Source organism: Ochlerotatus camptorhynchus, unplaced genomic scaffold, assembly GCF_037179485.1.
Source record: "Ochlerotatus camptorhynchus isolate MF236.1 unplaced genomic scaffold, CSIRO-AGI_Acam_v1.1 ptg000141l, whole genome shotgun sequence".
NCBI lineage: Eukaryota > Metazoa > Arthropoda > Insecta > Diptera > Culicidae > Ochlerotatus > Ochlerotatus camptorhynchus.
Genome location: NW_027040631.1, coordinates 1380229 through 1408010, shown reverse-complemented (window position 1 = coordinate 1408010; position 27782 = coordinate 1380229). Strand labels below are relative to the sequence as shown.

Genomic DNA, 27782 nt, shown 5'->3' with positions numbered 1-27782 from the left:
TTACGTTTAGTGCCTCCTAACCTCCTTTACCACGATTCCACTGAGCCAGATTTCCCAATTTAGGTTAAGCTGCATGAATAGGTATACATTTTAGGATAAGCTTTTTACTAATTCGTTTAGTTAGTTTAGGATTCAATTCTTACCTTTGTTCAAACTAGTATTACTAAATTATAGAATAAACAACTTGTAGGATAACCAATTGTAGGGTAATAAATTCTAGGGTAACCAATTCTAGAATAATCAATAAACCAACTGTAGGATAAATAATAATAGGAATTTATAAATCGTATGCAACTAATAATCCATCACTTCACAACTAACCACTTTTAATCGTAACTGCTTATAATTGTAACTGACTAAGCTCAAAAAACATCTAAATGCACTAGATTAAATTATTGCCTTACTACGATGCCGTGGCCTTTGCATGAATCAGCAGTTTGCTTGTTCTCTCTCCCTGTCAAATTGCCTTTCATCGTCCCTAACGCCAGTCATGCCAACGGTCGATGAAGACAAGGTGTTGTTAAGGTAGGTGCGTACCGTCCGAGGGACGTGACAGTTATCGTCCTAAAGGTCCATGTTGCAGTATTTTTTATTTATTATCCAAAGTCTTCAGTTAAACATACTATACTGATTTTTCTGATTACCTTAAATTACAACATGCCATGAATTGATTATTTGAAAATTTAGTTTTGATTTACCGGGATTGCAGCGAAAAAAGGGCCTCATTAAATGTATTACAGTATTATTTATTTACTGACTGACTGACTAAACTGACTGTACTAACTGCACTGACTGGACTGACTGAACTGACTGGACTGACTGGACTGACTGGACTGACTGGACTGACTGGACTGACTGGACTGACTGGACTGACTGGACTGACTGGACTGACTGGACTGACTGGACTGACTGGACTGACTGGACTGACTGGACTGACTGGACTGACTGGACTGACTGGACTGACTGGACTGACTGGACTGACTGGACTGACTGGACTGACTGGACTGACTGGACTGACTGGACTGACTGGACTGACTGGACTGACTGGACTGACTGGACTGACTGGACTGACTGGACTGACTGGACTGACTGGACTGACTGGACTGACTGGACTGACTGGACTGACTGGACTGACTGGACTGACTGGACTGACTGGACTGACTGGACTGACTGGACTGACTGGACTGACTGGACTGACTGGACTGACTGGACTGACTGGACTGACTGGACTGACTGGACTGACTGGACTGACTGGACTGACTGGACTGACTGGACTGACTGGACTGACTGGACTGACTGGACTGACTGGACTGACTGGACTGACTGGACTGACTGGACTGACTGGACTGACTGGACTGACTGGACTGACTGGACTGACTGGACTGACTGGACTGACTGGACTGACTGGACTGACTGGACTGACTGGACTGACTGGACTGACTGGACTGACTGGACTGACTGGACTGACTGGACTGACTGGACTGACTGGACTGACTGGACTGACTGGACTGACTGGACTGACTGGACTGACTGGACTGACTGGACTGACTGGACTGACTGGACTGACTGGACTGACTGGACTGACTGGACTGACTGAACTGACTGAACTGACTGAACTGACTGAACTGACTGAACTGACTGGATTGACTGGACTGACTGGACTGACTGGACTGACTGGACTGACTGGACTGACTGGACTGACTGGACTGACTGGACTGACTGGACTGACTGGACTGACTGGACTGACTGGACTGACTGGACTGACTGGACTGACTGGACTGACTGGACTGACTGGACTGACTGGACTGACTGGACTGACTGGACTGACTGGACTGACTGGACTGACTGGACTGACTGGACTGACTGGACTGACTGGACTGACTGGACTGACTGGACTGACTGGACTGACTGGACTGACTGGACTGACTGGACTGACTGGACTGACTGGACTGACTGGACTGACTGGACTGACTGGACTGACTGGACTGACTGGACTGACTGGACTGACTGGACTGACTGGACTGACTGGACTGACTGGACTGACTGGACTGACTGGACTGACTGGACTGACTGAACTGACTGAACTGACTGAACTGACTGAACTGACTGGATTGACTGGACTGACTGGACTGACTGGACTGACTGGACTGACTGGACTGACTGGACTGACTGGACTGACTGGACTGACTGGACTGACTGGACTGACTGGACTGACTGGACTGACTGGACTGACTGGACTGACTGGACTGACTGGACTGACTGGACTGACTGGACTGACTGGATTCGATTTCCGGTCCGGTCTACGAATATTTCGGTTTTGGAAATGTCTCGACTTCCCTGGGCAAGGGAATTGTACTTGCCATACAATTATACTGATGCAAAAATGGTACAGGCATCGCATAACTGTGGAAGTGCATCAAGAACGTTAAGTTGAGAGCACGCAATAAGCTAATATGGTTTAAGTAATAAGCTTGAAATGCGAGGAAGAAGAAGATGCTGGGATTTTATAGGCTCCCGAGACTGCCATATATTTGGCGGGAGAGCCGATTTGGAGCCGAAGAGAAATACAAATAGCCCTTATATGGTAACCGCCATTGCAACTCATTTAAAATTTTACCAATTTATGAGTAATTACAACTACAAAAATAAGTAGTAAGTATTAATTTTTGAGTAGCAAATACCCATAAATGGGTAACATTTTCACTCATTTAATGGGTAGTACTAGTCTCCCTCGAAAATGCGTTCTTTGTAGTCAATATCGAGCCTTTTAAAGTAATTATTGGATATTTTGCGGTTACCGTGTACGTATATTCTACGACTAATTGTTCGGCAGATTGTAGCAGCTAATTTACCGTATGCGTGATAATGTTTGCACCATCGTACAAATAAGGTTCCCGTTTCACCTGTGCATACAATGCCTTGGTTTTATTTGCATGCACGTAACCTATAGCCGGCTATAGCTCATACCGTAGTAGGCAGTGTATAAAAGAAAATGATTTACTTAGTTTGACAGTTGCACCAACAATCGATACGAAACATACGATTTTAAATTGGCTCACTACATGACTAGCCTATTGGTCCCAAGCAAATTGATTGACGTACTCCATTCTAGTCGAAATTCTAGTACTACACTATGTTTGTTTTGATTCGCTATGAAAGTTTGACAGATAAAATGAGGGGTTCGTGGATTTTCCTATGTTTCGAGGGGTGCATCGATTAGCTTGGGACCGAAGGTAGTACCAGAGCTGAGCCAAAAAGTTGAGCTCGTTTCTTCGGGACATTCTGGTCTTAGAGTTACCTCTATGGTTGCACCATGACGAAGTGGCAGCGTATTCGTGATTTGTCCCACGCGCAAATGTCGCAAAAAGACATTTCAATCGCCGTGTGAGTGTCCAGGTGGACCGTTAAAAGGGTTTTAGACCGAGAAAAGAAAGGACAACTATCCGCGAAGGTCAGCTCGGGTTCCCAGTGCTATCGCTCCTATCAAAAGGAAGATTCGGGTGAATCCAGTGCGTACAATAAGGAAAATGGCAAAGGAACACGGGATCAGTGACTTTACGGCACGGAAGATCGTATAGGAAGATTACGGGGCGAAGTCGGGGCACGGAAAAAAAAGTACCAACCGCATCCGGGAGCTACGAATCGAACGATGCAAGAAAATCTTGAACTTCCTTAAGCGAAAAAATCCGGTAATCCTGTTCACCGACCAGAGCATGTTTACCGTCGATCCCGTATCAAATTCCAGAACCGACCGGTATATTAGTTCTCTTCCGGTAAAAGACGTGGCCGACGAGCACAAGAACGTGTATCTGATCAAGCATCCTGCTAGCGTTATGGTGTTTGGATTGGTGGCTTCCGATGGCAAAAAAAAATAAACCCGGTGTTCATTCCAGAACGCGACAAGGTCAACACGGAGGTCTACATCGGGATTTTAAGTAAGTATTTTCTTCCGCGGATCAAAGAACAGTACGAAGCCAAATGTAGTATTTCAACAAGATGGGGCTCCGGCCACACCTCGAACCGCACTCTGAAGTGGTTGCAGGAACATCTTCCGTTCTGGGCGAAGGATATGTGGCCACCATCCAGCCCCGATCTTAATCCGCTGGATTACTCAATATGGCGCGTCATGAAGGCCAAGGCCTGTTCTAAACGCCACCCGAGTACAGCAAGCCTCAGACAAACATTGACTTGTATCTGGCGAGAAATGGATCCAGACTACATTATTAGAACCTGCCGTGCATTCCGGAAGCGTGTGGAGGCTGTAATTGCAGCAAGTGGAAACTCGATCGATGATTAACATAGTTTAAGACTCTGAAAAACATCCCCCCTTTGAAAAAAAAAAACTCGAAAACGAAAACGAAAATGAGATGTCCTGAATACCAGTTCGTTTTGATCTAAAAATAATAGTTTTTGTTTTTGCCCTGTTCAAAATAAGACTATTAGTTTCACACCATTTTAAGATATTTTCTATATCACTATTTAATAATGATATAGTTTCAGAAATATTATTGAATTTGCCAGAGATGTATAGTTGACAGTCATCTGCATATAAGTGAAATTTACAATTTAATAAAACGTTGGGCATATCATTGATGAACATAGAAAAAAGTAGGGGTCCCAGGATGGATCCCTGATGAATTCCACTCAGAACATGCATGTTATTAAATTCAACATACTGTGATCGGCCAGCCAAATATGAATCAATTAAATTCACTGAGGAACGGCCAATTTTAAAACAACCAGCGAGTTTCCGATGATCAATTGAATCAAAAGCTTTGCTGAAATTTAAGAGCGCCATTACGGTTAACATTTTTTTATCAAGAGCATTTCTTAGATGGTCTTCAATTTTAATAAGAGCTGTAATCGTGTTGCAGTTCTTACGATAACCAGATTGTTTAGTTGTTTGGATAGAATTGATTCAAAATTTTCGACAGAGCACAAAGTATGCTAATAAGTCGATAATTCTTTTCTGTAGCTGGATTGTCAATCTTACTAATAGGAACAATCTTAGCCACTTTCCATGAACATGGAAATTCTGAAGTGGTTATACAAAAATTAAATAAGTCTGTGATGTAAGGTAGAGTGACACTTAAAGACACTTTCAAAATATTTAGAGGAATGAGATCAGTACCCACAGAATCACATGAAGCAGACGCAAACTCTTCCAAAATATCGTTACTAGTAATACCTCTGAATAAAAATTTAGCTGAAAGTTTATCAACTTGCTCAGTTTCAATAAACGATGATGGGGCAAAATGTGAAACAAAATAATAATTCAATAATTGAATTTACATCTAAAATATTTACGTTAAAATCACCCATTAACACAACATCAGGCTCAGTAGCCAGTGTTTCTGAGATGAATTCAAACACCGTTTTCATTTTGTTAGCCTTTGTTAACATAACAAATAAGTATTCGATTTCACTATTAGCTTCAGACTTGGCAAGAACTGAGAACCGGATATTTTTCTTCAAGTAGAAAGCAACGCCTCCTCCACGATTCCGTTTTGTACATTTCCGGTCGGATCGTATTATTCTATAACCCTGCAATTCAACGGATTTGTTGGTGACAGCAGGTTTGAGCCATGTTTCAACTAAACCAAAAAAACATTCAATTCTGACTGTTAGAACAGTAGTCGATAATTGTCTACGTTACTACAGAGGCTGCGAGCATTATGCAAAGCAAGCTTCATAAAGTTTATCGAATGTTTTGAAACTATAGTTTTGAAATGCCCATAGTTTAAATGGTGTTGAATCAACAGGAAATGGAATTGTAGAGCTAGAAAAATGGCAAGAGTTAATAGGTACATCGGTATTCATTACTTCCATGTCGGTTTGGTGGAGATCTGGACTTGGTCGTTTTTTGGACGGAATTCCCTAACTTCTACTCCTTCTGGCCAGTAGAAAGCGTCACCGAAGCCAAATCGTCAGATACCGAGAGCTTGAACGATACGAATGTTCTACATTCTTCGATGTTTTTGTTGCGGGGCACTAGCTTCACACAATTGATCCTCGAGGTATCGGTGTTCGTAACTTCACACAGGTAATCGATGATGTCTTCCTCTGTCTGGCCATTGTGAAAAGGCGTAACGTAGAACGATTTAAGGGAGTCAATGGATTCACGTCGTATCCTCAAACGGTTTTTGCAAACCACTTTCAAGCGACAGTTGTCATCAGCCGACGGATTGTCTGGAGAAGGGCGGTTGTTGAGGCCAGATGTTGAAGCGACTGGAGCAGGACGAGCAGAAGCAGCAGGAGCGGTGGAAGCAGCAGTATTAATGGTAGTGGCAGTAGCAGTGATATGAGCAGCAGTAGCAGTAGCAGTGATATGAGCAGCAGTAGCAGTAGCAGTGGTGACACCGGTAACAGTAGTAGTAGTTGTAGCAGGAGTAGCATTGCTGACATAAGAAGTAGCAGTGGCAGCAGAAGTTGTTGTAGTCATGGCACTAGTAACGGTAGCTTCATTGATTGTAGGTGCTCCCATTACATCATTCGCGCTAGTGAGAATGGATAATTCATCCAGCATTTACGATTGTGTTATATGGTGATAACATATTTCTAGATTGAGCTGGAATTAGGGCGTAACAGCTTTTGTAAACAATGACTTCTATAGATGATTTCTAGGAATTCAAGGCACGTCTACGCAGACCAACCTAACCATCAGATAGGGGAGGCCTTTCCTTACCCGATGAGGATGTTGGTTTTTTTTTTGACTTAAATGATCTATATTTCTTGAATTTGTGTGGTTTACATGTATAACTTATCAAGTGACACAGATGCGTCTTTTCAACTTTAGTACATTTGAGAATTTAATTATTATTTACAGTTCCTAGTCCTATCAGGCCTATTTTAAAGTATGACCACCTTGGTGGGATTGGTTTGATTTGAATTGGGAAAAGGAGACTACTTATAACTACTATCTACAACTACAACTAACCTACAACTACTATGTACACCTAACCTACTATATACAAATTGCTTATCAAAGCATGTTCTGATAAATTACATTTTTGTGCAAATTTAGTCTTAATTTCGTTAATTTTGGAATCTATTTTGGTAATGCCTGACTCTTCATGTAAATTTGTTATTCTAGTGTCGAAAGGACGATCAAGAACCATCCTCAGCACTCTATTCTGAGCTACCTGAATTTTGTTCCTGTGAGTCTGTGCACATGATTCCCACACCGGAGCTGCGTGGAGGATCGCAGGTGCTACGATTTGTTTGTAGACGGCCAGTTTGTTCACCCTTGAGAGGCGGGATCTGCGGCAAATCAGCGGATACAGACACCTAACCAAGGCGGAACACTTGACTACGGTTTTCTCCACATGCGAGCGGAATAGGAGCTTTTCGTCAAACAACATCCCGAGATAGGTTACTTCGGCGGACCACTCAACCCTTGTGCCATCCATGATTACAGTACAAGAGGGAGCCGGTTTCAGTTTGGGCGATTGTCGATGGAGGAACATGATTGTTTGTGTTTTGGAAGCATTGATTTTGATTTTCCACGTGGTGGCATAGTCAGCAAAGGCGTTAAGGCATCGTTGAAGTTTGTTCGTTATTTCGCGAGGCATCCTTCCTTTGACGGCTATTGCGGTATCATCTGCGAACAGGAAAAACACGCAACCGTCTCCAAGGGGAGGAATGTCGGAAGTGTAAATGCTGTAAAGCAAGGGTCCCAGCAGACTGCCTTGCGGGACTCCTGCTGGGATGGAAAACGTGTTTGAAGGACAACCATTCAACGATACCTTAAACGACCTTTGCTGGAGGTAGCTACGGGTGATTTTAACCAGATGTAATGGAAAGTTGAAGTTACAAAGCTTGAATACAAGCCCATTGTGCCAGACATTATCAAACGCTTTCTCAACGTCTAACAAGGCCATGGCTGTGGACTTGGATACAGCTTTGTTACTTCGGATGTTATTCATCACCCGCACTAGCTGGTGATTGGTGGAGTGCCCCTTTCTGAACCCAAACTGTTCCGGAAGGAGAATGTTATTTTCCTCTACAAACTTGAGCAAACGATTGAGAATGAGTTTCTCGAACAATTTGCTCAGCGCTGAAAGGAGGCTGATTGGTCTGTAGCTTGAAGCTAGCGTTGGGTCTTTCCCGGGTTTGCGGATAGGTATGATTTTCGCTGTCTTCCAGATACTTGGAAAGTAGTGCAGTTCCAAGCATCTGTTGAAGACAGCAGCCAGCAGAGAGTGAACCTTCATGCTGAGATTTTTCAACACTAGGTTGAATATTCCGTCAAACCCGGGGGCCTTCATGTTTTTGGTGCATTTCAGCGCTGAGCAAATCTGTTCCACTGTGATTCTATTCTCCGGAGGGATGGCACAAGGGGAGGAATCAAGGTTGAGTACGCATTGCTCAACCTGAACTTCGAGCGGACTTTGGATGTTGGAGCCAAGCATGTGCGATTTGGCAATATGCTCACCAATCGCATTTGCTTTCTCCTGAGGGGTGATTATGAGCCGATCGTCATCATTTTCATCTTTTAGTGGCGGAATGGGTTTAGGGTGCGTCTTTAAGACCTTGGCAACTTTCCAGAATGGTCTGGAGCGGTCGTCCAGATTCTGGACAAGCCGCCCGAAACTTTCGTTCCGGAGTGAGACCATTCTGGAAGCAATCTCCTTGTTCAGATCGGCCATTTCACGTTTCCTCGCTTGATCTCCAGTCCTCTGAAACTGGCGTCTACGAACATTTCTCAGGCGAATTAAGAGTTGGGTGTGGGAATCAATAGCAATAAACTTACCCCTCACAGGAACTCGTCGGACGCACGTCTCGTCAGCCACGGTTATGGCTTGGTGGAGTCCCTCCAACGCTCGGTCGATGTCCTCCACGGTGTCAAGCGGCGGGTTGTCGATGATGTGCCTGTCTACCACGCGTCCAAACTGGGCCCAGTTTACGCGATGGTAGTCCTTGCGCAGGCTTGAAGCAGGAGCCACGTTGCAGCCCAGCTCAGACACCACCGGTTGGTGGTCGGAGCTGAGTTCGTTCAAGGCTACCGGCTTGGACAAGCCGATATTTGTCAGGAACAGGTCTAGCGTCGATGGGTTGCCCGCCGGTGAGATGAATGTTGGTTCATCCGAAAACCAAACGGAGTACAGCCCATGCTGTGAGTGGTCGAACAGGAGACGACCGTTCTGGTTCTGCTGGTAGTTCCGCCAGGCCTCATGGCGAGCATTCAGATCTCCTCCAACTACAAAGCGGGAACCGATACGGGTGATGGTGGACAGGTCCTTCTTAAATTTAGCCGCTAGTCCACTGCTGGCGGCACACTGTCGAGGGCAGTAGACGGCGATGAACTGGACGTATCCAGTCGACGACTCCACCTCCACACCAAGGGCCTCGATGATAGAGGTGCGGATATGGGACAGAGTGTGGTATTTTATTCCTTTCTTGACGACGACCGCAACACCACCCCCCCTGGAGCTGGTGCGATCAAGCCAGATAATATTGTGGTCAGGCAACCAGAAGCTGTCGCCGGACTTTAGATGGGTCTCGGTTAGAAGGCCCACGTCGATGCTGTGCTTGCGGAGGAAGTCGGCAAGCTCAATCCTTTTTGCTCTTACGGAGCAAGCATTCCAGGTGACGATAGTTAGCGGTTTAGACGCCATACTGGATGATGAACTTACCGAGCACTTGGATCTGTTCGGGCTTATTGCGGCACTTACGAAGAGCACCGGACATGTTGACGAAAATTTCCATCAGTTCATCCGCTGAGAACAGATCGGGGTTGTTGTTTTGCGTTGTTGGTTGTCTCCAGAATCCAGGGGGGGATGGAGAGCTTTGGCCAGCAGAATCACCGGAAGCTTCTTGAGGAGGGGCGGGTTGCACCCGCGAATTCGCTTGCCTTTGCTGGGGAGCACGAAGAGGCGGAAAATCCTCCGTCCTGAATGCTGGGGTTTTGTCCTTCTTGCGTCCTGGTTGATTGTTGCTTGAAGCCTGCTTTCGGATGCGTTTGAAGTCCTCGCGTTTGGAGCACTGTCTGTCGGAACCTTGATGTGCACCACCACAGTTGGCGCATTTTAACGCCACGGCTCCATCCGCAGGGCAGTTGGAAGTGGCGTGTTCTTGAGCGCAGTTGCTGCAGCGTGGCTTGATGTTGCAGTTGCGGGTACCGTGACCAAAATTGAGGCACCGCTGGCACTGCGTTACGTCACGATGGCCGCCACGGTATGGCTCCCATCGTACGATGATGGAGTAGATCGATCGCATGGCTTGCAGCGCATTGAGAGTCACCGTCCCTTTCTGGAAGTGCACCAGGAAGAGGCAATCCGGGTACGTCTTCACGTTTTCGTCTCTCCTTGTCATTCGGAATACAGCGATTGGGGCTAGCTTGTACCGGTTGATTTCAGCTTCGACCATCTTGGGGTCGAAATTTGGTAGACCCCTGATGACTACCTTGAAGGGCTTCTCACCGGGGATGTCGTGCGTGAAGAATTCCGCCTTGGAATCCTTCAGATATTTCACGGCCACTTCGTACTCCGCTTTTGTTCGGAGCATCACCTTGGTGCCGATCCTGCCGAGCTTAAACTCAGCGGCAACGCCCAGCGATGAGAGATCGCCAATCAGCGTGTTGAGTGGTACTTGCTTCACCACCAGTGGAGGAAGCTTGATTTTCACCGCACTCGGGCCGGCAGAATTCTCGGTTTCGACGGCGTCGCCGAAATCACCGATGTCGCTGGCGTTCGTCGCGGTAACATCGTCGCGTCCGCTCGTACCATCGGACTGTCCTTGATTCTTCTTCCTCTTTTTCGTCCGCTTCACCGGGACTGGGTTGGTATTTCCAACATCGGTGGGCAGAGTAGCGTACCTATTTGAGGTAGGTACCGAGCTACCCTCACCACTGTTCTTCTTCTCCGCTTGGTCACGAAGTCTGCTCCGAGAGCGCTGTCTTCCCATCACGCTATGCGACCGACACTACTGACGACGCAACGTGCAGTATATCTGCGAACGTTTGTAACAAACTATAGGTTAATCGAACAACTCGACAGAGCGAGCAAAGACCGAACTGTACTGCTTGACGTTCAAGCAGCTAATGATGGGGATGTTGGTTTGCGTGGGCGAGCCTTTAATTACTAGAAATCATCAAGAGAAGTCATTGTTTACAAAAGCTGTTTGGCCCTAATTCCAGCTCTATCTAGTATGCAAATCACGGGTCTCTAGCAGGAAATTTACAATTTTTTTCGGTGATTCCACATATCCAGAGGACGGTTTTCTAGCCACCCGGTAGTCGAATTGATATGGTGATGGCTTATTTCCTCTATTCACATGATTGTATGCAATTTAGAAAAAAACATCCCGGATCTCAAAGTCTACTTTCAGGAACTGACTATTGTCCCGGCGATTCTGGATATCCAGAGGATCATTTTATGACCACTCGGTAGCAGGATCGATATGGTGATGGCATATTTCCTCTATGCTCATAATTGTTTGCAATTTAGAGAAAATCGCGGATCTCTTGGTCTACTTTCAGGAATTGACCATTTTCCCGGGTTTTCCCGTTCCGTATACCCAACCACAGATGGCATATCGATTCCCTGTCTATTCCGTTTGAAAGTAGATAGTCATAGCTTGCAAAATATGGCTCAATCTTAAAATTTGGTATCCAAATTGCCGAGAACCATTCATGTCAACATGAATCGACACGCATTTTGCTCGGGACTTCTCCGGGTTTTTCCGTTCCAATCGGGTTTCTACCTGATATATGAAGGTAGATAGCCATACCGTTAGAATCATCGTATCATAATGATTAATCATCACATTGCCGAGAGCCAGCCATGCACCAACCAAGTACGCAGTTCAAAAGAAATCGGTAAAGGAAAGATCGATTACATTAGTATCGTGATCGACATGAAGGTGGCGCATTCTGAATGAAATTTCACTTTCCTTGCGGAATAATTGTAATTTTAACGTTTGTTGTAAAAATTATGTTTTGGATGCATTTTAATAACATAAAAACTGAGAATTGATGATTTTACATTTTGACGACACCTCGCTATTTAGCAAAAGACACCTCCCTATGGTTGTCAAATTTACTTTTGGGAATATTCCTTAAAAATTACTTTTCCGTTTTCTTTTGAGCCTGCCAGACTTAATCTGAATATAAATAAAAAAAAAAAAACTATGCAGAATTTCAATCTATAGTTTCAAGTAATTTTTTATTATTATTAAAAAAAAATCAGCGTAGCGTTCCAAGAGATTCTAAATAAATTTTCAATGCTAAGGAGAATTTCAAGAGAATGTCAAAGAAAATTTCAGGAAATTCTCTCAACGCTATTTGAGAAGAATTTCAGGAGAAATTCGGAGGTGCAATAAAGGAAATTTTGGAAGAATAATCGCGTTACATTTGAAAAGGGCCTATCGAGTTTCGTAAACAAAACTTGATAGGTCCTTTTCGCACGAACCGAAGTGCGCCCACGCAATCTAAGAGCACTGTAAAAAAAATCCGACGTCAGTAACAGGAGAGACGACCATTTTTGCTTAAAATCTATGTAAAATCAGACTTCCATATCAACTTTCTCAATTCCATCTCCAGAGGGATTTTGTTCTTTTTTGTTCTACCAAAAATTAACTCACCATCACAGTAGTTACTTTCATTTTCGTTTAATACTTTACACAGATTCTTCGATCCCGTTGTATGAGTGTGTTGGTGTAGTTTACAATAACTTTTTTATATCGTCTCTTTTTTATATATATTTAATCATATCTAGTCATCTGATTGCTCCGCTAGGGCAATTTAAGTAGTAGCAGCACAGTTGGTTAAGTTCATGAAGGCAACGGATTTTTTTTGTTGAGTTTAAGTACCTTTGAATAGCATTAAAATATTGAAAACATTGCTCAACCATTGAACGAAAATTTTCTTTCTAATAAATCTCAGAGAAAGTTCGATCCACAGGGTTTCCTGTAAACTTTTTTTCTAACGTCGGAAAGTGAAAAGTTTTCGATTATATGTACACATAAGAATATACTTATTAACAAAATACATTTGGAGAACATTTTCTTTAAACTGTTGCAGCATTCGTAAGCGTATTACAACAAAAGCACTTTTCATTCGCCAATTAATAAATATGTACAGCTGCTGCACGCGCGCGCGTTCGGAGGATATAATTTACAAGCATTTGTTGTAACGCTCGTCCCTTTTCCACATTATACAACATAACTAAATGTGAACTAATCGGAGTAAAATTAAAAGATAATGTTTCCATTCAAGAAAAGTACTCGAATCTTATCAATAATCATTCTTAGCGACTTTCGCAGTAGTAAAAAAAAGGTATAAAGGTTGAGTTATGATTTTGTTCGTGTCGCTAAAAACCTAGCAGTAGTGGATCGGACAGGAAATAAGTTCGTTCAACTAAGTTTAATGGTAACTAAAAAAATGATCTAAAACATCACTTTTTTAATCGTGAAAAAATAAACGTTCGAGACCTAACGAAAGTTTCCTAAATTTCAACGGCCAATTATATAACAGAGGATGGCTTTTACATATTCGTGTCGGTGTGAATGAGACGTTGCAACATCACAGAAACGTTAGTTTTGTTTTTCTATCTTTCGTAGTCTACTGATAGGACATCTGATTCTGAATCTGCACCTGGGTCACGAAGGGACCCCGGCTTCGAATCGAGCCGTGATTCGAATACCCTGGACCACTACCAGCGGACGACGATGAGACGGTCCCGTTCCAATTACCCTGCTGTTGCTGCTTCTGTTGTAGTTGCAGTTGTTGCTGCTGTTGCTGTTGCTGTTGCAGTTTGGAAGGCGACGAAGGTAGACTCGTTTTCCGCTGGGAGCCACCCAAGTGCTGGATGGTTTCGTACATCGCTCCATCATAGTAGTTGGAAACGGGACGTGATTGCTTCAGTTTTTTATGCTGCTGCTGCTGCTGCTGATGATGAATGGCAATGTCCACCGGGGGAGTGTTCCTGGTCGATCTTTGGGAATGATAATGATGATGACGTCGGCTAATGGTGTTTGGATTCGGAATATTTTGTTTGTTTGTACAAATACATTTGGTTGGTTTGGTGGAACGAAAAGCAAAGAAAAGAGATTCGAAATTTCGATTTGAGATTGAAGCATGGTTACAGCATTTTTTGTTTTGAAAACATATGAGTATGTAGGTAGGTGATAGTGATGCAACATATCCGTCTAGTATGGATGTTTCTACTTCTACTGATTTGATTTGGCGTGCGATGTTTTTGGTTTGCGCCTGCAGATAGGCAAGCATGCGTGCAACATTTAAAGCTACTAGTACTACTTCTGCGCGCTACAGGAAGCTATTTCTAGGCAACCGTGCAAATTACGAGAGAAAGATAGAGAAAGAGAGAGTGCAGGGAATGGGCCAGGGGCATTACCTTTCCTGCTCCACCTTTTCCCGCTGGTGGCGCACCTGTTGGCGCATCTGTTCCAGCGTGGATTCCGACAGAGAATCCACGGGACACGACTTCCGTTGTTGACTAGGACCATTGCTGGCAGCGCACGACCGTGTCGTCGTAGGTGAGTGTGGTCTTTCCCCATGGCTGCTGCTGTTTTTGCTGCCGCTGGTTGAGCTGCTGCTGCTGCTGGCCATACGGGTTCGACTCACGTACCGACAGTAGTCGCTGCTTAGCTGTCGTTGATGGTGGTGCGATTGCTGCGTCGGTGGCGAGAGCTGCATTCGCTGAAGAGCTCGTAACATATCGATGGAAATAAGCTCTTCTAGTGTTGTTGCGGTGGTGGTTGTGGGAAGTTCGGGAGATGTCGAGCGGGATCTTGGACCGGCTGGCGGCAAGGTTGCTGTAGCGTTATGGTTAGCTTGATTGTTACTATGGCATTGGCTGATAAGGGCATAGATATGGTTAGCGGAACCACTACCACCACTAGCGAGATTACCGTAGGATGAGGACCGTGAGGCCAGCGTTAGTCGGTTACTGGAAGGAGTCAAACGAGAGTCGATTTTTGCGCTGTACAAAAATTGTGGTGCGAAAGTTGATGAGCAACTATTTACAGTTTGGTGCTTCTGACATGTGCGGTGACTGTTTGGAGGTGTGAACGGTGCCCGGAAAATCAAGTCTCACGTAAACCTATTCGTAGAAACGGGTACCGTATTGGAATCTCCGATCCACTTGGGATCAGAAACATTTACTCCAAAGAAGACCCCGTTGAAGGTGAGTTGGGACAACTGCTGAGGATGAATCTGAGGGGATACTGTGAACTCCCTTTGATGTGAGTCGGATCGTTACAGTGCAAAGATCAATCGAAGGGGAATAGGGATGACCCTGGTAAGAATCACTTCGTTGGAGGAAAGTTGGGTCGAGTTTGAAGTGCTCAATATGTAAAGGTATTGCCAAAGCCGCAATTTACTAGGTATTTTTGATTTAAATGCACAATCGTCTTTTCAAACGGGCGAAACTATTTTCTTGTAAACACTAATCTAAATCTCTGTGAATTGCATTAAGCATTGACCATGATACTTTTCATGACCTTACTGCCACGGTGTAGTAACGTAAATATTGACAGAATGTCGCAGTTTCGATCTCAAGCTGAATTTTCTTCCAAACAGAAAACTTAGGACGTATTTTTTAGTTTTGATTTAAGTCGTTTTACATAAAATTTCAGGTACATCAATTGATCTCTTCTTTGTCATAAAAACTTACTTGCTAAAGGTACATTTCTAACAGGAACACACTTTAAACGATCACTGGGAATATTTTTAAACCACGGGTCAAATTAGTTCAGTTCGAGTCAAGTAGTGGAGATATCTTATGCTACCTTAGCTAGCGAAACTTCTCGCAAAGCAGCGTAAGAATGAATTGTCTAACCATTTTCCAACAACTCTTGAAGAAACGTCTGGAAATATGTAACAAAGGAGGACAAATACGTAACCCTAGTTTCCAACGGTTCTCTAGCACATGGGGAAGATCTTACATTCAAGCCTACGACAAAAGCAAAGCCACGTTATGATGAGGTGAATTATATACATACAGTAGTACCCTTCGAAACCAGCGCCGCTCGTGCTTGGGTTAGAAATTTAGTGACGAAAGAATCTTGTTAACATGGAAGCTGCACAAATCCATCGAGGACAACGTCGAAAATCGAGACGCGATGAGAGATTAGAGACAAACAGGAAATGGATTATTGGTTTTGTTGTTTGAGGTTAGCCACAGTTCCCGCCACATAGAACCACCATTGAGAGTGAAAGATAGTATACTTACAGTTTACATGTAATATGTACACATGACCAAAATGTGATCGAAAAATCCAGAGGACAAGACTCACCTGATTTGCTGCTGCAGTTCCTCGTAGTTGACGTAGTGCGAATACCGATGGTTGAACACGTCCGTGTGATGAATCGCGGAGCCATTCTGCTGCGGTGGCGGCGGCGGTGGTTGATACATCGGTGGATGACTTACCACTACCCCGGAGCTGGCCGATCGCTCGATGGAGTTGGTCCTCGCATTGCCGGACGACACTGACCCATTCGGTAGAGCACCACTGAGCGATGAGGGCCCATTGGACGTGGTGCCGGCAGCAGCGGAGTTCTTCGAACTTGTCTGCTTCACCGTTAGGGTTTGACTTTTCTGCTGCGGAGCTACACCATTCGGCATCGGCGGGCGATCGTCAGCGCTGCCAGCCCAACCGGCGGTGTAATCTGCCGGAACATTATCACTGATCGGGGCGATGCCGTCCTTGCGATGTTTGCCAAATCGGAACATATGGCCAATACCGCGGAAGAGACCGTTTTTCTTCTGTCGGTTCTTGCTTTTGCCATCGTTGAGTGATGATTGGAAGGGAGATCCACGCGGCACAAATCCACCCGAGTCCGCTTCCGGGGCAGCGTCCTCCAGGAGCCAATGTTTTTTGGCTTCTGTGAAAGATTAAGGATTTCAGTGACTAGTCTACATCCAGCAACACGGTACAATACTTACGCGTTTCCGGTGGTCGTTCGACGGCAGCCCGCAGGACCTCTTCCCGTCCTCGACCGCGTGGCGTCCGCAGAGCATTCGGGCCCCTCGGTTCATCGGCCATCTGAATTTCCTGCACCATGGTTTGCAACGACTCCAAACTGGAAGACTTCTTCATTCCCAGCGACGGTCCCAGCTCACCCAATCGATCCAGAGCCTCCGCACGGAGCTCCGACTTTGCCTTCAAACTGCTCATCCGGCCCATTTGGGTGAGTGATTCTACGGAACCGCCAGAATTGAGCTTTCGCTCCCGTTCCCGTTCCTCGCGTAGCTTCTTGTTCCGCTGGTAGGTTCCCGTTTCCCGGGCATCCAACGCAGCATGGTGTTTCTCCGACATCGATCGCCTCCCGACGGCATCACGACTGAAGGCATCCACAACCGGAGGATTCGTGTCCAGTGACAGCTGACTGGCGTATGTGACGTCTCCGTTCGGGGTGGATGTGGAGTTTCCGCCGTCCGAAGGACGCGTCAGATGGAATGTTCTGTGGGAGAAAAATTAAAATGGTTTAGATCGTTGATTCTACCGAAATTTCGACTTGCAACTCACGGTGAGGTTGGTTCTGGATCTTCCTCGATCAGCACTGCGTTGCTGCCATTGAGGTTCACCGTGGCGGGGGACCAATTGTCATTGGTCGCCATGTAGTAGCTCTCGTTGCGTAGGCCATGGCCCGCCAGAGGCGAAGGTCTTTGGTTGATGGTTGGACTACCGCTGGCACTTGAGGGATGATGATTGAGGCTACCGTTGCTACCGCTGCTGACGGTTTGGCCAGTTCCGCCCGTCAGACGGTCCAGCACCGGATTGCTGTAGCGTTTATGTTGCTGTTGCTGCTGTTTTTCATTGGATGGCTGTTGTTGTTGAGATTGCTGTTTATCGGGACTGAGATAGATCACAGTCGCCCCGGATTGCTCACTGGAGTTGGAGTTGTCGATCGATTCTAGCAGCTCGCCTGTACTAACCGGTCGTCCGATTCGACGGGCCACTGTTAGAATGATCTTCCCTGGGTGATTGCTGCCACCTGGAAATTTGACAAACTCTTCATGTACTACCCCTGAAGAGATGTCCGACCCAAACGTCCACCTACCTGTCTGCAGCATCGCCCTCCGCAGCGTGTCCATCGCTTCGGCATTCGATTGCCCCAGCAGGGAAACCCCGTTCACACTCAACAGCTGATCGTTCATCTTCAGTCGCCCATCCCTGCTGGCTGCCCCTCCATGCAGCACGCTCTTGACAAAGATTCCCAAGTCTCCGTCGTGCTTACTGCCACTGCCACCACTTCCGCCGCTACTGTTTCCGCTTCCTGTCTTACCCTTCACACTGACTCCCAGCCCAGCCTTTTCCGTGTCGTGAACCGGAATATGCAGCATCAGAATCTCACGATTCTTCCACTGAATTCCTCCGGGGCCCGCCGAAGAAGACTGCAGCTGCTGCAGTGTCTGATCCTGCAAAAGTTCGGAAACCTGATTAGTCGATGCAGACTTCAGTATCGACGTCAGGGGTCTCTTCTGGATCGCGGGTGGCATTTGAGAGCTGGCATTCTTTGGAACGGTCGATCGTACATTGTTCAGACTACCAGCGCCAGAGGAGAACGAATCGTGCGTGTCCAGAATCTCTTCCGACCGAGCACGGGAACTCTGCTTGAGGGAGGACTTCGGAAGCACCGGTGGTGGAGGCTTCGGCGGTGTGCTTTTCTGTTCGCTCTCCACTCCGCAACCCTGAAAATAAAAATTTCTCAAGTAATGCCGTCGAGCTGTTTAGCTGGTATCATTAGGTTACTTACAATCTCCCTCTCTTCCGTTTCTGCCAGTTCCTGCTGTCGTGAGACGACTATCCTCACGGTCGCACCGAACTCCGTTGCCCGAAGAATAGAAACGACTTCACTTTGCGACTTGCCCGTCATCGGAACTGCGTCTACTTCCAGCAACCGATCTCCCGGTTTCAGTCTACCGTCCTCCACGGCGGCACCTTTGGACAAAATGTTCTTGATATAGATCGGGCACTGTCCGCCAGCTTGATTGTCCCGGGTCGTAACCGAAAACCCCAGCCCGTTGATTCCCTTCTTGAGGGAAATCTCGATTCGCTTGCCTAGCTTGCGGGTATTCGCCGCCTGCAAACTGAGCCCCGAGGGTGCCCCGGGCATCTTCCGGGTCGGCGACACCGTAGCCACTTTGGTACCGGCTGGCTTCTCTTCTGCTTCGATCATCTGCGAAACCCGATTGTCCCGCTTGTACCTCGTTCCGACTCCTGCCCGGATAACCCGTAACCTGAGCTCCGGTGACGAGAGGCTCTTCTTGAGATGTTCCTGAACGGAATTCTCCGAGAGGCCTACCAGTTTGATGTTGTTGATTTCGAGGATGCGATCGCCGCGACGCAACCGGCCCCGATCCGCTCGGCTACCCGATTCCACGCTCTGCACCAGCAGTCCACCGTACTCCGGGTCTGGGAGCGCCGTTAGACCCAGGGGACCACCGTTTTCGTTCACCACCAGGAGCATCTCCCTGCGGTGAATATTAGAATTTTCTAAATGTGGTGCCGTCCAAATGGTGGCCAGCCCAAATCGACTAAATCGCTCAATTCAGGTCAATTCTATGCAATTTGATTTTTATATTCGTTATTTTGCCTTGAACTGCTCAATTTTGAAAAGGTATCGCAATTTGCGAAGATTTGTACTTTTGAAAAGGAAAATAACTTCCATTCCCGGAAATTAAAAAGAGCACAGTTAGTCGACCATGGGCTGGAAAATTTAGAAATCTAGAATCGCACTTACCCATCCTTCTCCCGTAACGACTCGTACACGGAGGCATTGGCCTGCCCGAGCGGTTCCTTCCGTTTCGACTCCCTCGGCAGCGACTTGGTACTGAAGCTACTGTTCGCGCTGGTTCCATTGTAGACCGCATTCGTGGCCACCCGTTCCGCCGCATCTATCCACCGGTATCCGTTGGCGGCTTCCGCCCCGAGAAACTGCATCGACAGCCGTCCGGATCGGGAGAACTGCTGCGGCAGGCTGTCGTGAGATTCTTCCTCCGGTAGAACGTTCCACTCCGGCGATAGGTACGGCACTCCATTCGGGGGCGAAAGTAACCGTTCCGGAGGTTCCGTATCGCTTCGGCACACCGGAGCTGCCGACCATCGTTTCGTATCCTGATGCCCATTGGGACTGACATTGTACAGCGGACTTCGCTGGTCCGTTACTCCGATTTGATGTAGGGATGGCTCACTACCTCGCCTTACCTGAAGCCCCAGTCCCAAGGTGGGTTGCTCCGTTGAGGTGACCTCAATGTGAGGTGTCGAACTTTCCGGACCGTACTTTCCCGGCTCGGAACGGAATATGTCGGGACTGCCGGTCCCGACCGAACTGCCACTAGCACCATCGCCACCTCCTTGGGGCACTCCCGGATCTGGTCCACCGGGACAATCGTCGTAGCTGGCTATGATCTCCTCCCGATCGTCTGCTACGTCGCTTATTTGATCGTCCGGATCCAATATGCCGGACTGTGACTGAAGATGGTGCACCACGACCCATGAGTCGGGATTCTGCGGAAAGGGAGAAAAGAAAAAACAATCAATTAGTTTCGCGGATTTTCACTTTCAGTACATCACGAGATTGCGGCGGCTGTGGTGTTAATTGGAGCGGAAATTGCGGGTTAGGGGCGGGCTTCTGCACTCCAGTAAACCACTTCGGCGGAGCACGAAAACCAGCAATTAGCAGATATGATCATATCTGGAACGTGATCTCAATTACGTCACAGCAAAACGCTTCATCTTAGATTTTCGAGGGAAATCGACAAGACACGATACACCTGTTCGAGTCGAGTCTTGCGTCTCGTTGGCTGACGTTTTACCAGGTAATCAAACAATCGAAGCGGCACCTTTTTCCACCTGATTGATGCCACCCGAACAACGTACCAAATGGGCTCTGATTTTTATGAAAGGGCAATAATAGAAAACTCAAACAAATGGCCTAATTGAACGAGGTGCTCGAGAGGGGCTTCGTGTCTATGTATAACGGATCGCGGAGATAAGATAAGACACTAGAGTACGCGTTTTGCACTCGTTCGGCTCTCTGTCATCGTCCAAATAAGTTTTATGGAACTTGGAGGTAGGTACGTGCTACAACACCGGTAATCTGCCATCACGAGCGGTTTGTCACGATGATGCCGCAATGCGAGGGTGGTTTATTTGAACGGTATTTATTTTGGCATGGAATCAAGCCACGAAGTTATCTCTTTGTGGATTTAGTCGGTGTAATTATTACGGCGAACGAGACTGCTCGATTAGGTTATAATAAGCGATGTCAGTTGACTTACAAGGAAAAAGCGACGCAATTACCTAAAGTTCATAATTTGTAATACTTAAAATCTGTGAACTGCCCTTGATTGCGGCGACAATTTACGTTGGTTTGATATTGTATTTTGCCTTCATAAACATAAAAGCGAAGACAATATGTCAGGAAGAGCACCCCGCCATCTACCGCACGAAGGTCACGAAGGTATTAAGAGCTCCGATCGAATGTGATAGCGAGGACAACAACCTCGAAGGAGAGTTTTGCGTGTTTGATATTTTTTCTAACTGGTTTTTACCTTTGCTCGACCACAGCGATGCTGTATTGGTACCTTAGATTCTAGTAGAGTTGCCAGTTCTGTTGATAAAGGGTGATACGGTCAAAATTTGGTCAATATCAACTTGACGTATTTCTTTCAATTTTGCATTTAAAAAACCTGAACACCCCTCATTTTGAAGGTGTGTGTGTGTAGAATGTTGCTCCTATTTTGATTTTGGAATTCACTCTTCAGTTGTCAAAATGCCGTCCAAGCAAGAAGAGCAGCGTATCAAAATTTTGCTCGCGCATCGCGAAAATCCGAGCTACTCGCACGCAAAGTTGGCAAAATCGCTAAAAGTTGCCAAATCAACCGTTACAAATGTAATTAAAGTGTTTGGGGAACGTTTGTCGACAGCCAGGAAGTCTGGATCGGGGGGAAATCGAAAACCGGAAGCCGCTGAGACGACAAAGAGAGTTGCCGGTAGTTTCAAGCGAAACCCTAACCTCTCTCTCCGAGATGCCGCAAATAAGCTGGGTGTATCGTCTACAACCGTGCATCGAGCCAAAAAACGAGCCGGACTATCGACTTACAAGAAGGTAGTGACTCCAAATCGCGATGATAAACAAAATACGACGGCCAAAGCGCGATTCCGGAGGCTGTACACGACGATGCTGACGAAGTTTGACTGCGTGGTAATGGACGACGAAACCTACGTCAAAGCCGACTACAAGCAGCTTCCGGGACAGGAGTTTTATACGGCAAAAGGAAGGGGAAAGGTAGCAGATGTTTTCAAGCACATGAAACTGTCAAAGTTCGCAAAGAAATATCTGGTTTGGCAAGCCATCTGTACCTGTGGCTTGAAAAGCAGCATTTTCATAGCTTCCGGGACTGTCAACCAAGAAATTTACGTGAAAGAGTGTTTGAATAAACGTCTGCTGCCTTTCCTGAAGAAACACGGTTGTTCCGTACTGTTTTGGCCGGATTTGGCATCTTGCCATTACGGTAAAAGGGCCATGGAGTGGTACGCCGCCAACAACGTGCAGGTGGTTCCCAAGGACAAGAACCCTCCCAACACGCCAGAGCTCCGGCCAATTGAGAAATACTGGGCTATTGTCAAGCGGAACCTAAAGAAGACCAAAAAACTGCTAAGGGCGAGCAGCAGTTAAAGGCAAACTGGCTTTCTGCGGCGAAGAAGGTGGACAAGGTGGCTGTACAAAATCGGATGGCAGGGGTCAAGCGTAAGGCCCGGCAATTCGGATTTGGAAAAGCGGAAGCCTAACTGAATATTTTTCCTGAATTTTATACTAATTGAACTTGAAAAAGAAATTTAATTTGATTTTTTAAATAAACGATTTCACCGATTTACACGCGTTTTCCCTTAACCAAATTTTGACCGTATCACCCTTTATGATGTCTTCGATGAAACCTTCTCTCTCTCTCTCGCTCCATTTGCTTTTACGTCGCTACGGGACCTTTAGCTTTCTATGCCTGTACCATTTTTGCATTTCATTTGTATATTGTCTTGCAAGTACAACAAGTCAAACTTACTCTAAAAGCTGTTCATCCAACATAGCATGAAGAATTGAAAAAAAATGAATTATGATGAGACGGCCAAATGAGTTTTGATGAAGGAAGGAAGGAATTCCAGGGATAATTCTAAAACAATTTTGGGGAGAATTCCAATGGAATTTGACTAGAAAGGTAATTTTGGAAAGTATTGTAGAATTGTGAGGAGAAGTAAAGGTGAATTGTAAGGTATGTAGTTCTGAAGAGATTGGGATTATGAGTGTAATTCCAGCGATATCTGCAGCAAACAGTAAGGAACTTCAGGATAACAATCTAAGGGAATTCGGAGCCTCCTTCTACGGCAAACTTGACTACATGACTACAATGCTCGTACTACGCTTAATAATCACCGACCGAAAATATCTTAAATTTGTATTAATAAATCAGTCAAAGCGTAATCATGAGGGGGAAATATGGATTATATGATCATATTAATCTAATTATTAAAATAGCTTAAACAAATCTTAGCAAAATTTGAAGCTAGTTTGAAGATAGTTTCAAGGGATTTCCTAATAAAATTCATACGGAATTTTAAGGTTTCCAAGTATTCCAAGAGATTTAAAAAAAATCCAAAGCAATACTAAAGAGCGATTTTTATAAAACTTTTCTAGCATGATTTTTCCCATGCTTGATTGTGTGTTATGGGCAATCAGTGGTGGCATAATTATTAGCAAATTGATATTTTTTCGCTCTCGTACGCTCTCAATATCACGCGTGATATATTTATGTTACAAGCTCTGGAACTGGTAAAGAGGATTCCAAGTTAAATCCAAAAGATCCCCTTGAGGGCTTTTTGAAAGGAATGTTAGGGACCTTCTGAGGAAAATTCCCATTCCCAAATTCTGAGGTAAAATCCAAGGAAACTTTCTAAATTTGTAATCGCATATCAATACATTTCCAAGGAATATTCTAAGCGGTTTCTAAAGAAAATCAATGGAGAGATATTTAAAAAAATTCTCGCTAGAATTATTAAGAATGCGAAGATGAATTAAGAGTGAATTACATGATTTTTCTGGCAAGAAATGCTTAAATGTTCTGGAAGGAATTCCTTAAGCCAAGCTGAACATTGCATTAGGTCCCAAGTAACATTGATCGATTCTCTTCGTCGACTTTCTCCTTCATTAATTACTGTTGTATTTGTCGTATTTTATTTTTTTCATTAATTAATTTGATAAGGCTCAACCGAATTAACTTTACAGAGCCGAGGATTCTTGTTCACCATACAATACATTTAAAAATATAAATCCTTTAAATTTGTCGAACCTCTTAACGGAATCCCTTTATGAAGAGCTTTGAGTGGGTTGGTTTATTTCCTTTAAATTCCAAACCATGGAATGGTTTGAAGTGCTTGGTATTACTCTCTTTGTATTTATTGGTTTCCTATAGATTTCAAAATTGAACGAAGACGTTTCCCTGATGATGAGAAGATCTAAGAAGGGGAGTTTGCCGTCTCTCTCTTCTTTGTGAGTAAATTTGATGTCCTTGTGAACGTTGTTTACGGCCTCCAAAGTTTTTGATAAATCTTCCCTTTTGACAATGCTAAAGATGTCATCCACGTACCTTTACCAACATTTGGGCAACAAATTCCTATCCTCCAGAGTATTTTCTAGGTTAGCCATGAACTATTCACATAAAAATGGAGGAAGCGCATTGCCCATGGGAGTGCCTTTAGTTTGTTTATAAAAATTTCCTCTGAAAATTAAATAATTTTCCTCCATACAAAGACGAGTAAGCTTGACATATGACCGAACTTTGCTTTTCCAAGTAGAATCCTCACGTTGCTTCAGAAGCCAGTCCTCTAAAAGGCTGATGGCTTCCTTTACTGGTACACTCGGAAAAAGTGCTGTGACATCAAATGAAACCATGACTTCATCTTCCCGAATCTCTCCTGATGTCTGAAATTGATTTGCGAATTCTTGTGTGCTGTTAACTGAGCGAGTGGCTTTGACATTCCTTTACAAGCCATTTGACAAGCTTATGAGTGGGGGATCCTTCAGCCGAGATAATCTCTCTCATTTCGTTTCCTGGTTTGTGAATCTTTGGTAAACCTTTGATCCTAGGTAGAATAGGGTTTGAAACTTTCAATTGATTCGTAGTGTTGCTAATAAACGCCTTGCACTCTTTCAACGTTTTATCCACAAGCTCTTCATTAAAAATATAGTCAAAAAGTACAACGGGAGCCGCTTCCAGTGGTTTCATTGTATGGCAGATTCGTCAACGGGGAGTAGAGTGCTTTGATTTCAAGAATGGACGCAAAACGTGGTCAGCACTCACACATTCATCACGAAACGGTTGCTTTCCAAAGTCGACGACGCATCGACTGAAAGAACTGCTGATGAAGAACGATGAGGAGGACCATACAATGGTTACTGCCGAGTAAACAGACGTATTGAGAGTGGTCTGCTTCTGTCGACATCCGAGTGCACACTGAGTTTGTCGTAGATGCTAGATAAAAGCTTCGTTTATCGGTCTGTGTGCTGAAAATATCTGGGAATGTCTTTTCATAGCCGTGGGGCTACAAAGCGAAAGTCGACGAAGAGAATCTGTCAATGTTACTTAGGACCTAATGCAATGTTCAGCTTGAAGTGTTCTACACAGAATTCTGAAACTGTTAGTGAGGAAAATGTCTGCAGCATACCGGACAGATTGAACAGATTATTGAGGAGAAAAAATAATTCTGACGACTTTTTGGAATGATCCTAAGAAAATCTTAGACAAATTTCTTAGGAACTCATCCTGCGATAATTTAGTAAATTCAAACATTGAAATTTTTTCAAGATTCATTGCACATAAATTGTAGACCAAGAATTAACAAAAAATATTAAGATTCTGAGACTTCGATAGGGAACAAATTTCAAGATACAGGCCTTGGAAAACTTTTCCATTGTTTGAATTATAATTTTCAGAAAACTGTAGCAATGAGGTCTCAAACTTGGAATGCTCCTCAATTAACGTGCATTCAATATGCCAGAAATGAGAACATTTTCTAAAATTTGTGACATGAAAAGTTTTCAAGGTTCTAAAATTCATAATTAGACATTGTTATTTTTTCAGATCTCAGACTTATTTTTTGTTAAATTTACTCGCATGATGAAATATTCAAAATTTTGAGAGAAATATTTGAGATATCAAACTTATAATATTTATTAACAGAATTCGATTAATATAGATGCAAAACAAAATTTTTTTTTTCCTTTATTTAACGTCGGTCTCTGTTCCGCAGTCTAGTGCCAATCACGGACGGACATCGACTGCCATCAATTGACGGCAATCGAATGTGCAGGAAGGCAGCTTCCACATCTGCGTAGGATATCGCACCCATTCAACCCACATGGGCCGGGACCAACGGCTTTACTTCCCTTCCGAAGGACCAGAGATTTTTATGCCTCAGAAAAATCCCACCGACTTCGGCTGGGATTGAACCCAGACTCATTGGGGTGAGAAAGCAGTCACGCTTACCACTACACCACCGGCGCCGGGAATCAAAACAATATTGTAGGGTTCCAATCAAATTCCCTATTATATCCCGGTTTTCCCAGTTAATTTCGATTCCCGGTTTATTCCCGATTCTCCCGGTTTATTCTTGAGACTTCTCTAAAAATTTCTTTAATTTACCTGAAGTCTGCTGAAGCTCTCATTACTACTTTGAACTTAATAGAGTAGTCCTAAGAATCAATAAGCTGCATTGATAACCTCTGAAAATCAGTAGAGCTTTAAAAAAATTATGAATAACATCTCTGAAGCTTTCTAGACTACCTAAAAATTTTGGAATCCCTAAAATTTTCCCGAAATTTTCCTGAAATTAATGGAATTGCAATCATCTTCCCTGAAGTTCCCCTAACTCTATTTTTTTCCTTGATTTGTTTTCCGTCGATCTTGTTTTCCGTTCTGAGTACCAATGCTACCGACGCCACGAAGGCACACAACTGGACCCTACCTATCGACCCATCAACTCATGGACCGGGGACCAACGCCTTTACTTTCCTTCCAAAGAAAGGCGTGATCAGAGATGTTATGCCTCAGAAAATCCCGGCGGCGCCGACTGGCATTGAACCCAGGCCTTTTGGGGTGAGAGGTAATCACGGTTACCACTAAACCACCGGCGCCGCTATTCGCCCCAACTTTAGAAACTGCCCTGAAGCTTACGCAACTTCTTTTAAAACGTTCTCACATGTTCCTGATGTTCATGAAATTTCTTGAAGCTCTCGGAGTTTCCCTGAAGTTCTCGGATCTCTCCTAAAATGTTCTCGAAGATTTCCTGTAAATTCATAATTTGGCTTGAGTTCTTTGAGCTTCCCACAAAATTACGGAACTTCTTTGTGGTTCCCTCAATTTTCCTGAAATTAAGGCGAAATAATTTTTGAAGTTCTTAGATTTCAAGATCAATGAAGTTCTCTAAATTTTCCTGCAATTCATGGAACTTCCCATTAATTATCGGATTTAATTTTTTTCCATCTTAGAACTTGCTCTAAAAGTGTCTACAGTTTCCTAATATTTTAAGTGTTTTTTCATTTGTTATTCAAACTGCCCGAAAGATCTCTGAACTTCTGTAAAGTTCTCTAGATTTCCCATTTTTGTTAATGTATTTTATAAAAGTTTCCACTAGACTTCTGTTGATTAATTAAGTTAGTTGAACTGCTGTGAAGTTCGGATATCTTTCTCGAAGTTCCCTTAATTTTCCTGACGTCTTGAAAACTGTGTTACATTCATATAACTTCCCTGAAGATCTCGCAA

General features: G+C 44.6%; 1 protein-coding gene across 6 annotated transcripts in view; it reads right to left on the bottom strand.

Annotated features, from left to right (window-relative positions):
- Window positions 1–13537: 13537 nt before the first annotated feature.
- Window positions 13538–27782, bottom strand: part of baz (bazooka) — a 235813-nt gene continuing 221568 nt past the window's right edge. For 3 of the 6 annotated variants that reach the window (XM_065221321.1, XM_065221319.1, XM_065221320.1), the window contains 8 exons: window positions 19709–20475; window positions 18722–19439; window positions 18026–18656; window positions 17491–17959; window positions 16908–17425; window positions 16258–16846; window positions 14355–14909; window positions 13538–13964 (listed from right to left, as the gene is read on the bottom strand). In XM_065221321.1, the coding sequence (XP_065077393.1) occupies window positions 13562–13964; window positions 14355–14909; window positions 16258–16846; window positions 16908–17425; window positions 17491–17959; window positions 18026–18656; window positions 18722–19439; window positions 19709–20475 (4650 nt within the window). In that variant the 3' untranslated portion in view covers window positions 13538–13561. Of the gene's footprint in view, window positions 13965–14354; window positions 14910–15875; window positions 16042–16257; window positions 16847–16907; window positions 17426–17490; window positions 17960–18025; window positions 18657–18721; window positions 19440–19708; window positions 20476–27782 lie in introns of those variants that run through there. The other 3 variants (XM_065221324.1, XM_065221323.1, XM_065221325.1) reach the window with 3 other exon arrangements.